The 14,217-nt window shown below is 35.7% G+C and overlaps 1 protein-coding gene across 2 annotated transcripts in view; it reads right to left on the minus strand.

Annotated features, from left to right (window-relative positions):
* Positions 1-14,217, minus strand: part of ankfn1b (ankyrin repeat and fibronectin type III domain containing 1b) — a 93,794-nt gene that overhangs the window by 18,337 nt on the left and 61,240 nt on the right. Inside the window, exons 6-13 of one of the 2 annotated variants that reach the window (XM_067377609.1) lie at positions 13,460-13,582; positions 4,930-5,122; positions 4,398-4,605; positions 3,163-3,360; positions 2,972-3,085; positions 1,746-1,843; positions 782-805; positions 188-278 (exon numbers count right to left, since the gene is read on the minus strand). In XM_067377609.1, coding sequence (XP_067233710.1) covers positions 188-278; positions 782-805; positions 1,746-1,843; positions 2,972-3,085; positions 3,163-3,360; positions 4,398-4,605; positions 4,930-5,122; positions 13,460-13,582 — 1,049 coding nt within the window. The remainder of the gene's footprint in view (positions 1-187; positions 279-781; positions 806-1,745; positions 1,844-2,971; positions 3,086-3,162; positions 3,361-4,397; positions 4,606-4,929; positions 5,123-13,459; positions 13,583-14,217) is intronic. The other variant, XM_067377611.1, reaches the window with a different exon arrangement.

Raw genomic sequence — 14,217 nt, forward strand, 5'->3', positions numbered from 1 at the left:
AAACACACACACACATAGATACAAAATCACACACACACACAGACATTATACGTCATGCAACTTCTTAGAAAGCAAAACGTGAATAACATCTGTCCTGTTTGTTGTTGTTGGATGTGTGTGTGTGTGTGTGTGTGTGTGTGTGTGTGTGTGTGTGTGTGTGTGTGTGTGTGTGTGTGTGTGTACTCACTTGAGGGTGTAGCACAAGCAGGTTCAGATATCTGAGGTGAACTCCATCCCTTCATGTTATATGCTGATACCTGGACATAACAGCATGTGCCCTGAGAAAAAGAGATAGATCTGTGTTGTATTAAAAGGGCTCATGAATTGAGAAATCATATTTTTTAACATGTAAGAGGTCACTGTACTATAAAAACAGCCTGTAAGTTTGATAACTCAAAATTTCCTCGTTAGTCCAAAAACAGCTTTTATTGAAACAAAGCTCCGAAGACAACTCGTTTCAGATTTTGTCACATTATGATGTAATGGTGTGACATTTACATTGTGTTTGCACTGTTAGTTAAGATGAAAGCATTCATGAGCGTGCAGAAATCAAGTTGCAATGACAAGATCATCGCATTCATGCACTCAACAGACATATCTATCATCTATATCAATAAAAATACATTAAAGCTAAATAGAAATATTAAAAAATGAATAGAGTTGACAAAGCACATAAAATTACCAAACCTTTTTCTATAAAAGCATATAAATAATACTTAAATAGCACTGTAGTGCTCAATATATTCTATAAAATATTAATCTTTCTTCACAATGTTCTTACCTCTGAAACAACTTTGCTTTCCTCCTGACACAACCAAAGGAAAATGAATATTAACCAGTAATATAGCTCAAGTTTAAAAGGATCACCTAAAATAAAAATTCAAAAATAATTTTCTGTACTTAGCCTCATGTCACCGACTGTCTTTCTTCTGCTGAACATTAAAGGAAATGTTTTTTTAATGTTTTTTCAATCTTAGAGCTTAAAGTCCTCACCAAATAAATCACCAAAACTGGCACCTCAAGACGCATCAAACCAACCAATCGTGACTAAAGTTTGAATATGTAGATATGCACATGAGATTTGAGAGCTCCATCATCACTATGAGTTTTATGCACTAAAGTAAAATTTTTATTATATTGACTATATAAAATTGACTATATCTTGACAACAGTTTAGTAAAAAAATACATATAAATTTTAGTTCAGTGGTTCTCAACCGTTTTTGACTCCGCAGGCCCCATGATTGTGGATAAAGATTTACAAATATTTTAGTGCTTGACATAACTAGACAATGTATATTGCCCATGGAGTTTTATTAATTTACATGACTTTTCCAGGTGTAGAAATCACACTTTTAAAATGAAGCTTCCTAATACATACAAGGTTATCCAAAACTGTTGTCGAGGGGTAAATTAAAAAAATCTTCATGTTTAGTTGTTTTAGCTTATTTTAATGCTTGTTTCATCTTATTCTGAATCATTTTAAGTCATCTTGAGACTTGAGCTTGCAGAGTCTCCATGGTTTAGTTCATAAAACTCAAAATGCGCTTCACAATGATGGAGCGGGTCGCAAATAACTTCAATTTACGGTCAGTTTCCCACACAAAGCTATCATAAGTCTTCAGAAAACCTGAAATATAGTGCACGAGTCGTATGTTATAAAACTTTATGGTGCTTTTTAATTCTTTTTGAAGCTTGCCAGCTGTGGTAGTATTGTTTGTAGTATGTTTTACTCCATATACTAACCGCTGTGAGTCCGGTGATGTCATACTGGAGCTGAGTCACGTCTTCAATGACCGTCTCACCCAGCAATGGGGTAAATGAAGGAACGCTGCTCCAGCTCACTGAGACACACACAAGTAAGCAGTCATTTAGCAGAAGGAATTGCACTGACTAGGCAACTAGTTCTACCACCATGCCATGCTGTATGCCTCTGCCTACTAGTCACAGATCATGTGACTTCAACAGTGCTTGTTCTATATAGCGAAACAAACTGTGACCTGGTGTATTTGTGTATAGTCTGTTTTGTATGGTATCCCGTGAGGGATAAATATTTTTGTATACTGAAGAGTATTTGTTCACAAAGTCTGACCAGCAGATTTCTAAGACAGTCTGAGTGTGTTTGAACCACTAAACAAATATAATGTCTGACAGAAAATATCTGTTGTCTGTTCTTTTGACACCGTTTATAGCAGCACCGGGGTTATTATCGTTAACTAACTAATGCTAAAATTTTAATTATTACATTTCTGTTCATTTTAAAAAAAAACTGAAACTGAATTGGAATATATATATATATATATATATATATATATATATATATATATATATATATATATATATATATATATATATATATATATATATATATATATATATATATATAAAAAAAGCAAAATTCTTCGACAAATTGCTGTTGCTCCTCTTTTAAAAGCAAGTTGTAACGTGTATAGTCAGCTCTGGTTTCATTTTCACTGTGTTTCCTGTGCTGGTTTTGCCTTAGTTCCTAGTCATCATTAGTTTCCTTGGTTGTTAATTAATTTATGCACCTGTTTTGTTTTCTGTTGATTACTCTCTGTCTGTATTTAAGTTCATTCAGTTCATTTTTTCATGTCACTTATGTTGATTTGATTGATTAGCTACGATTATTATTACTCTCCTACGTGTCCGTTAATAAAGTGTGTTTTGTTTTGTATATTCCTTCGTCGTGTGATAACTACAGCAAAGCGTGTCAGAAATTCTAAATATTTATAAAAACTAGCAGTAGATTAAAACACTAGATAGCACTAGAAGTGTGAATCTGCCAGTGTCATTTGTGAGATATTTTCATTTCTCACCCACATCGCACTCGGCTGTGTGGAGCATATTCTCTAGCTGGCTGTCAAACCACTGATGCTCACCAGCTAGTCGATGAGTCAGTTGTGTTTTGATGGTATAAACTAAATCACCCCATAACAGGATGAGTCACTCACCGCGGTATTTGGTAATAACAGCAGAGTTGTGGCAAAGAGGCTCTTGGAAGTAAACTCTGAGACTGGTGCTACTGCTGACGGACAGATGAACGTCACTGGGAGGCTCAGGAGGACCTGAAAACACAACAAAGTCACTAAGTGTGTTATGACCAGCAGCTATAACCACAGGTGTGTGTGTGTGTGTTACTCACTGGCGTGTGTGTATCCCGTCTGCATGCGCTTGTAGAGGCGGAGCTTCCATTCCCACGTTTTCAGCTGTCTCTCTCTGTTTGACTCCTCCCTCTCTCCAGGCTCCTCCCCCGTGACCTGGGCAACCAGCTCTGCTATACGATGCTCCGCCTCTTGCACCAGGGAGGCCAGGTGAGCAGCTCTGCCTTCAAGACTTAGAACTAGAGAAGATATGAGGGAGATTAGAGCTGCATGATTCTGGATAAATTGAGAATCACAATTTTTTTTGTATCAAATAGATTCACGCACGATTCTGAACAGAGAATTAAACAAAATAACATGTAAATTACTAGAGGTTCTGACAAAATGTTAATTACTGCAGTCTATTTAACAATGTTTATTTAATTTGAATAAAACAAAAAAAATTGGTTTGACTTGCTCATAAATATTTCACTTGTTTCTGGATGAATCAGTGTTTTTGAACAAATCTTTTGAATGAATGATTCAATGACAAATATAAATACATGGATTTTAAAAGTATACTCTAAAGTTATTAATGGGCCATGTTTGTAAAAAAAAATAAGTTGATATAAGCAAATTAATTCCAATTATCTAGTTATAATACTTTAAATGGTTAAATTGCAAGAAATTTCCTGATCATATTTCACCCCCAAAATTAGCTTGTTTTTAGGACCAATTTTTGGAAACTTTGCACTAAAATATACATTGCTGTAATGCAAAACAATAATAATAATAAGCATAAATTAAGTTCAGGACAGCAAAAACTACCATGATACACCAATCTGCAATTTAATTTAATTTCAAATGACAGTAATAAGAGGGAGGCTGCTTAATTAATGCAACAATGCTAAAACACAAAACTAAATAAAACATAATGCTCCTAAAAGTTCTTTATGCAAAATATAACATAAAATAAAATAAGCACATTTGTATTTATTAAATCCTTTTTTTTTGTTTCTTTTGACTTTGGGATGAAATATAACCTGGGCATTCCCAAATATTCTACAATAGAGATGATGATAACTAGATAAAGTGTCGGAAAAATTGACATTATGTTTTGATCTTTGGTGTCGCATACCATATCACATTGCTGTTGCCGCCGTTTGATTGAAGCAATAAGCCACTACTGCTTTATTGTAATGTATAGCATGTGGCAAACATCTGTAGATGTATGGTTTATGATTCATAAAGTGGGGCTCGTGCTGCATGTGTTTGATCGCAGTACGTGTGTACTCACAGTGGGGACTCTCTTTGGCCCCGGCTCTCAGCAGAAGTTTGGCCATGGGGACGTTGTTGGTCATGATGGCGATATCGAGTGGCAGCAGTCCTTCACTGTTGGGTGTGTTTAAGTCCAGCTCCTCCAGACTGAAGGTGCTCAACAGAGACTCCACAACATCCAGCTCCTGATGCTCCACGGCTTCGAACAGAGCCTCGTTACCCTGGAACTAGACATGCATGCATAGATATATCTCACACATATAGAAAATGCATGCAAACACACATGTACAAAACATCAATGCCATTTTTGACTACAAGGTTTTAGAGATGCAATATGGTTCTTTGAAGGTTAAAAAAGGTCTTAGTGTTTTATTATAGGTTCTTCAGTATTGGTTTTTAGGCTCTAGGTTTTTTGGATCTTCTCAAATGGCATCATCAAATGCAACTGGTTGCTTTATATGTCAGTCAAACAAGCTGAAATGTCAAAGTTATGGTGAGACTAATTCGATTTTTGCTATTGTATAGTTCTTGTTTAAGTGTTTGCATCTCACCATGCTGTTTTTTTCTGGCTGGCCCGGGAGAGCCGTATCATCCAGAATCAGGTTCGTTGTGCGGAACTTTCCAGACAGGTTCCTGTAGAGGCGCCGTGCAGCACTCGGAGGAGACGAACATGACGTGCTGGAGTATTTGCGTGGAATCAGAGGATGAGGGTCTGGAATCTGTTGAGTCATTTTGGATTCGGCCCTGAAAAAGAATTATGAGCAATAAAGAGGGATGCTGTGAGGACACAAATAATAATAAAAAAATCGTTAGAGGATAAACACAGCACAAAAACATTTTTTCTATTAAATATATCGGTAGCACTTTACATTAGTTAACATGAACTAACAATGATAAATAATTCAAAAACATTTACTAATACATAATTAAAATCTGAAGTAACTGTTAAAGGGGACCTATTATGCCCCTTTTCACATACAAGTCTCTGGTGTCTCCAGAATGTGTCTGTGAAGTTTCAGCTCAAAATACCCCACAGATCATTTTTTATAGCTTGTCAAATTTGCCTCTATTTGGGTGTGAGCAAAAACACGCCATTTTCGTTGTGTCCCTTTAAATGCAAATTAGCTGCTGCTCCCCGCCCCCTTTTCAGAAGAGGGCGGAGCTTTTACAGCTCACGCTTTGGTTGTTCAACAACAACAAATCAAGGACCCTTGATTTGGTCCCTTAAAATCTTACTTGCAACTAGGTTTTTCTTGTTTTAAAATATATATATATATATATATATATATATATATATAAAAAAAAGAGGTTAATCAATCAATAAATGAAAACTCATTGACCGCCGATATAAATATTGGGGAATGACATGTTCAGATCTGGAAACAGAACAGATCTGGAAACAGAACAAAGGGCACTAAGAACTACAACTGTCACAAATGTTCTCGTATTAGGGCGGACCATTGTCCGCGTCGGATGCAGGCAGCCAGAAACAGGCGAACACCTCCGAGTGCTCTGATAATAACGTGGTTATTTTAACGGGCAGGTATGTGCTGTGTGCAGATAAAAGTGGGTATATTTGTGGCAGGCCGGATCAGTTTCAAAGGCGGCTGATCTCCGGGCTTAAAGTTTCTCCTCTTGTGCTGAACACACGGGCTGCCGAGCGAACGGCGCGCACACTCACATGAAAGACTAGCAGATGAAAGAACGAGGGATAAAGAGAGAAAGACAAAAGAAACAGGGACACCACATGTTAACACAGCCGTCTCAGCACCCCATCAGACGAATAGTGATAGAATAGAACAGACACACACACACACACACACACACACAGTTTCCCACCACACAACTACTGTGAGGTCCAAATGTCTGAGACCACACTGAGAATCTGGGATTCCACAGCTTATTTAAACATGGAAATAAGATCATTTTTAGAATTTTGAAACAAAGTAACATTGTGACTTTCCAGATTGTGCTGTATTTCAAAACACTAATCAAATGCAAGTAAATTAGTGACTTTGATCAAGTGACTCTTCGTAAAGACAGTCAGATTTTCTTCTTCAATCTCAAATCATGCTGGAGAACATGATCGTCAAGTTTTGTTTATCTGTTTGGTGTGTCTCTCTTTTTTGACATTTTTCAATTCAACATGATTAGTAATTAAAAAATGGTATTCATTTGAAAAAATGTAGGACATTTGAACCAGACTGTACACAGCAACAAACGCTTTTTTACACAAGCACACACACACAGTCAAGTTGGGGGCAAAAGTGTTCCAATATCTGGGGATTGTGTCTGGCATCACATCAAAAGGCAAAGCAAAATTTAGCACACAAATACGAGCACATTTAACACGTCCAGTAAGTCAAGGCTAAATGAGAATAGGCCATAGTATGGAAAATTTAGTGAGTAATGCCTCCGTCTAAGAATAATAGCCATTGAGAACAGTAGGCGCATATAAACACATGCAATCCCGCACACATGTGCATGTGTTGAGCTCACTGATGGTAAGAGATTACTCTTTACCGTTTCCCCGAACACATGTTCACATTTACCTCCGAGATCAAACTCTACCCGATATGACTGCTAATGTGGCCGGTAAATTATCTGCTTTGTTTCACATGAAACAATGATAAAAGCTGGAGAGGCGGTGCGAAGTGTTCCTGTCACTCGTTTTAGATCCGATGTTGCTATACAGAAAATAAATGACAACTTCAACATTCTGTTCCTGGGCGTATTCTGCACCTCAGTGCGCTTGCTCTTCGTCTCAAATGATTGACATCATATAGGCTATGCAAGCTACTCAATAATGTTAACTAATAGCCAAATAGATATTTACGAAATATTTAAGTAAATGTGCATGAGATTATGGGTCGCAGATGGCAATTCACATTGACTTTTGTGAATAAAAAAGATTTACATAACAGTCAGACAGATAAACACAACTGACAGCAACAGTTTATACATTTAACTCTTCATATTGTACGGTCGTTAGTTTGATTTATGACATTTGAAATGTGTCATAGGATGCACAAGTTGTATCTTTGCCTTTTTTTTTTTTTTTAATTTTCAAACATTTTTTTGCTAAAAAATAAAATGTTTGTTCAGGCTTAAAACTCCTTGAACTTCAATAGAATTCACTGAAATTCCAGTAGAGACAATCAATGGGAAAAGATTTTATTTTCTTTCAAAGGATAAAATGTTTTTGCATAAAAAAAAAGTTTATATTTTGTCTCTTTTGACAATAGCAAAATGTATGACTAAATTCTAAATAAGACATTATTATCAGCAGTGTTGGGGTAACGCATTGCAAGCAATGCAAGTCAGATTACAAGTAATGCAATCAGATTACTTTTTCAAATAACTAGTAAAGTAATGCATTATTTTTATATTTACAACAAAATATCTGAGTTACTTTTTTTCAAGTAATGCAAGTTACTTTGTTTTCCCATTTACTGGCTGACACCTCTCCTGTCCCCATGTTGAGAGAAATCGAGAGTGTACTTTTGGTGTTAAAGGGCATTTACATTTGCCAAAAATAAAACATTTTTGTTGTTATAAAAACAAACAATCAAACAAACAGCCCAGCCCAGATGAGAAAAAGTAACACAAAAGTAATGCAAAAGTAATGTAAATCATTACTTTCCATAAAAAGTAACTAAGTAATGCAATAAAGCCATATGTCCACCTTTGGTTAGCATACTTTTCAAATTGTTTTCAATGGGAGCACCGTGTTTTTTTTAAACGGCAGGAGTCTAACGAGGCGCTGAGCGTCTATTTCATACTCAAGCGCTGAAGGCTGTGCGTTTTTTTATCAGTCGCCTCGAGTTAAAGAATGTTCAACTTTGGATAAAACGCTGCGCTCATCACTGTCACTCTTTACTCACCCGTCCAATCACAGTGGAGGTGACACATTGTGCTTGTACAACGTAAAGAGATGACAACAACAAGCATAATAATGGAACAAAATCATTTAAAACAAGAGCCAGAGCAAATATTTTACATTGTATCAACATTTTTATAGAGAAACAGTACAAAAACTGTCAATCTGTGAAATGAGATACTAGCAAAACTTCCACGGATATTCAGTATCATAGCAAGCAAGCATCTCGACTGAAAAAATGCTGCACTGCCGAAGTGCTCTCAAGCGCTCACAGATAGCCGTTTTTTAGCAGAGCGCCTAGCGTTAAAAACATTTCGGTGGACACCTGGCTGAGTTACGTTTTTTTAGGGAATAACGCAATATTTTAATGCATTATTTTCAAAAGTAACTTTCCCCAACACTGAATATTAGTAGCTTATTTAACATTTATTTTTTGTTTTGAATTCTGAATTTAAAATCTAGGGGAAAAAAATTAGAATCTAAAAGTAGCTCTTCTATATTATGAGGCGTTAATAAAATTATCGCAATTACAAAATGACAACTTGCAGATTCTACTCGTTGTATTAAATTAATATTGTCTTTCAGAATATTAAAGAACCAAGAAAACACATCAGGTGACGCTAGTTATAATAAAATGACATATCAAACAGAACAAATGAGCAGATGTAACTACTTTCGTAAAATTTTGAGTTTCCTTACTCTATAGCTGTTATCATGAATTAAACAAAGACATTAGTTTTTACACATTACGCAAAGTCACAAAGTCAATAAAGTATACATTTAGAGACACTTTTGATCCTAATCAACTGCAAAATGATGCTAAGATGAATTTCACGTAAATATATTAGACGCACGACTGCAACAGACGCACAGATGTGTGCGAGAAACACCAATCAGGCTGATTCTTTCACGTTGCCATCAATCAAACAAAACTTCACTGACATTTGGAATGTTTTACGACAAATGCGCAAAGAGCGGGCGACGTCTCTCTTTCTTTTAGAATAGTTGGTTCTAACAGACGGAAAGGGGACAGAGGGACTCCTCCACGAGGGTTATATGTGGCTGCGAGAAGGAGAGTCGGAAATTTGATTCTTGGCACCAGACAGACTGCAGTCCGACCAGCCAAAATTTGGAGGGGGAGTGTGTGTGACAGTAAGCAACAGGAGGGGGGCAGCGAGGACAGTATTACCGATTAGTGTGTGTGTTACTAGGGTCAACAGAACCCGTCTCTCTCTCTTGTGTACTTCAGGCCTAGTGGAGCCAGTCTAACCCTTCGACCTCTCACACACACAATGGGGAATCAAAGCTAATCAGTTGATTCCCTCCCCGTTTGAAAGACACGCAGACAGGTTTGCATGTCACCACAGAGATCTTCAGCAAGCAATCGCTCTTCACCAATCAGAAGTCAACGAGTCACAAGAACATGTCCAGCTCACATTTCATTAGTAAATTATGTATAGTATAAATTAGTATATTATGTATAGTTTGGATTGTGACTTTATTTTAATGACAATTAAGCACATTTTTCCACCAAATATTCTCATTGCTATAATGCATTTGGATGTTTTACTTTTTTCCAGCTTTTTCTCAATAGTGATCCTCATAATAAATTCACACTACATGTGAATAGGGTGAAAATAGTATAACGAATACATAAATGCTGGGTTAAAAACAACCCAAGTTGGGTTGAAAATGGACAAACCCAGTGATTGGGTTGTTTTAACCCAGTGGTTGGGTTAAATATTTGCCCAACGTGCAAACATTTAACAAAATATGTTGGAAATTAACATTTATTAATACGTTTAATGAATAATAATTAAACAATAAACATTATTAAATTGCTTATTAATAAATGTTCACCTTTTGATTATTATTGTTGCCTCTAGTAATTATGAGTCTGATTTTTAATTTACAACATATTTTGGGTTCATTTTAAGCCAGACATACCGTCATTATTAAACAATTATTGGATTAAATAAAACTATCCGGCATGTTGGGCAAACATTTAACCCAACCACTGGGTTAAAACAACCCAATCGCTGGGTTTGTCCATTTTCAACCCAACTTGGGTTGTTTTTAACCCAGCATTTTTTACAGTGTAGATATCAACAAACTTTCCCTAGCTGATTAATCACAGATTGGTTTGTATTACACAGTTTCTGAAATGTTATGTTTAAATATGCAAATGATACATTAATATAATTAAATATGCACAAATTTGCATACATTTTCAGAGCGGAAATCTGAACATTCTGAAAAAAATCTTTTAAAGATATGCTTTGTAATTGAAATCTACACATGCAAACAGAAAACGTAATAAAATAAACATTTAAATGTGTATTTTGGATGTTTTGCTAAAAAAAAAATAAAAAGAACTGTTTACTGTTGTTTTGTTCACATTACTTAAAAACACATGTAACTACATGAACTTAATTTAACCGAGTAGTTTCTACTGAAGTTTCCACTTGTGTTTGAACAAACTCAATTAAATTGAGTAAGTTCAACGTTATTTTTTGAGTGCATTTTGTAGAGCAAATAGTTAATTTAATAAGGCAAATTAAGTCAATAAATGTGTTCACTTTGCGTAATAAACTTGTATAAATGTACAATAACATTATCAAGTAAACTGCACATAAATATTATGTAACAGTGACAAATTGAAATGATTTGTATTTACTCAAAGACATTTTGTCAGCTTTACTTGAATTCTTTTGTTCATACAACTAAATTGTTAATTGTACAAATTACTCAATATAGTTGCATGGAACCACTTAACAAGGCTTTTTAAGTAAATCCAACAAATCATTTTTTTGAGTGTTCCATTAGTGTGAAAGAAGCACAAGTAAAACAGTACAAAATGTCAAAATTGACCAGTGCATGAAAAAACAATGGTTTACCTTCAGCATCTTGCCTTAAAAAATGTTTAAAATCTTGAAAAAATATTTTAGAATTTAAATATATTGTTTTTTCACATTACAATAATGAAAAAAATTGGATTACTGCAATGAAAATAAATAAGATGTCAGATTTCAAACCATCTTAATGATCCAAAACAGGTTTTTCATTATGTGAAATACAATTTAGATATTTTCAGTGTTTAGCGAGTTTCACCCATGCGTGCACACGTCGCTTCGACAGCATTAGAACGGGAGCGAGTTTGTTTAACGCAGTAAAGCCGCGCAGTCTTTTCCCATCATGCGTACGTCTGCATGATTCTGCTGTGGCCGTTTGCGTTATAATCCAGTCAGATTAAGAGATTAAACACGGGAGTATTTGTGTGCATGCGCCGGTATGCGGGTGTGTTGTCGCAGTAGTAGTCGCTCCCCTGTGAGAGTGTTTGCTGTGTCGAGTTCAACTGCCCGCCACCTGTTCGCCCCCCACCCCAGGGGGCAAATCTCTCTAATTCTGATGAGCAGAGACAGAAGACCGTCGCCATGGGGATGTTCCGCAGGGGGACGAGACGCGCATGTGAGCACGGGATCAATCAATGTATGAATGCGTGTGCGCGGACGTGTCTTTGTGCAACGGCCCCGTACGTGTGTGTGTGACGTTAGGCCAGTCTAAGAGGCTCTGGCGACAGACAGCTCGGCGTGCAGGAGGTGACAGGGAGTCTGCGTGAGTCTCTGAGCGGTCCCAAAAACAGGGGGGCCCAGCCCTCATCGTGCCCAGCCAGGGTGGCTACATCCTGGGGACACGCCGCCCCGAGACTCCCCGGAGTTATATGCGTCTCTGGAGCCCCGCGTCCAATTTGCCATATGCCACGACCCAGATGCGGCCACCGATAGGCACCTCTTCTCATGCACAAAGAAAAGCACATAAACTTAAAAAGAAAACAAAAAGAGACCGTATTATGGCACAGCTCTGTATATAAAGTTGGATATATATTATATACAACAGTCTGCATTAATTTTTATTTTTAGCATAAAATGTAACTACATATAAAGTTGGATATATAAGAATGTCTAACTTTATTCACATTCGTACATTATACTCACATAAAGGCAATCTATACTAAAGCAAACCTCAATTGCTTGATTGTTTAAATCATTGCAAAAACTAAACTACAGTACTGGTCAAAAGTTCGGAAACATTAAGTCTTTTTTAATTAAAAAATGCATTAAAAACAGTAATATTGTGAAATTTTTTTTCAATTTAAAAGAACTGTTTTCTATGTGAATAGATGTTAAAATGTAATTTATTCCTGTGATCAAAGCTGAATTTTCAGCATCATTACTCCAGTCTTCAGTGTCACATGATCCTTCAGAAATCATTCTAATATGATGATTTGCTGCTTAAGAAACATTCAATGTTGAAAAAGAGTTGTGTGCAATTTTTTCTTGATTATTCGATGAATAAAACATTAAAAAGAACAGCATTTATTTGAAATAGAATCTTTTGTAACATTATAAATGTAAAAATAGTGTATAATGTTACAAAAGATTCGATTTCTAATTGTATGTTATCACACAGATCTAATCTGCTAAATGCGAGTATAAGGCATGAAGATATCAGGATATTATAAACATTAACCTGGTGATGATTTTCTGTGAAGCTGCTTTGAAACAATTATGAAAAGCGCTATTCAAATAAGTTTGACTTGACTTGACATGCTTTCTTTATGTATCATGAAAAATTGTGTTGCCAAATGAGTAATTCTGGTCAAAGTTTGTACATTTTTCCTTCAACAGTAAAAAATAAATGCCAGACAGATTCTTGTGCCGTATGTGCATGTTTATCATCTCAGAAAAAAGCTCCCAAGAAAAGCTCATCTTTGTGAGTTTTGGATATGCAAAAGCCGTGACAGACGGGGAGGGTGGAGAGCAGAGAGACAGTCATAACTGGAGTCATGATGTCTGTGGAGATGAGCAGAGGAAAAACCTTGGGAAACCAGCAGCGGTTAGAACCAACATGGCTTCCTTGCAATCTTGTGAGTTTAAATGACTTTTTCAACCTCTCTCAAACTCATTTTTAGCTGCTTAAAGGCCAATTCACACTGCATCGACAGATGCAGACCAACGCCGACAGTCTCCAGATTACAGTACTTCACTTCTCAGACATTCCAAGACTGATATGGCCGATTCAACATGTTTGCTGATCCAAAACCCGCTAAAGTGTCTGTTGCCATCTGTCGCTGCAGTGTCAATTTGGGCTTAAAATTACATTATTTATAACATATGATTGTGTAAAATTATTTGTGCTACCAGTCCACGCTGAGAGAGCGCCTCCTGTAGGCCGGAGGTCTGGACGTCAGACTCCTGTCCTCCTTGCAGTGTTTGTCCTTCAAAGAGAGTCGCTGAGTCAACTTCACAATCCCAGACTCAGTCCTGCCAAACACAAACACACAGAAATAGCATGATTAGTGCAATAAATTCTCTGATTTACTAAATGTTCCCCTAAAAACACACACACACACGTTGCCAGAGATTAGTTCAGTATATTTTCCATCATAATGTTCCATCATGTTTCATGTGTATATATAAACATTTGATCTTCACCTACAAACAAATAATATATTCAACCATTTTAGTGTCACTAATTTTATCAGCTCAATAAAAAAATCCTTTTGCCCAAAACTAAAAGGATTAAACTCATGAAAATAAAATTATATATAAATAATTTTATTAATATAATAATTATGTATAATAATAATAAAATATTATTTTATTATTGTTGTTGTTGATTCTTATTCTGACTGTTATTATTATTATAATGACAATTAATATTATTATTATTATTATTATTATCATTATTATTAAACCTGGAAGATAATAATCAAAAATAAATAAATAATGCTAAAATATATAAAATTAAAAACAAATCAAACAAATAAATCATCTAATTCATTGTTTTACATTTTCATAAAATTAAGTTTACATTTTTTCAATTTTTATTCCCAGATTTTAAATAAAAGGATGAATTTTATGAAAATGAAATTATATATAAATAATATAATTAATAT

The sequence above is a fragment of the Chanodichthys erythropterus genome, chromosome 23, assembly GCF_024489055.1.
Source record: "Chanodichthys erythropterus isolate Z2021 chromosome 23, ASM2448905v1, whole genome shotgun sequence".
Lineage (NCBI taxonomy): Eukaryota > Metazoa > Chordata > Actinopteri > Cypriniformes > Xenocyprididae > Chanodichthys > Chanodichthys erythropterus.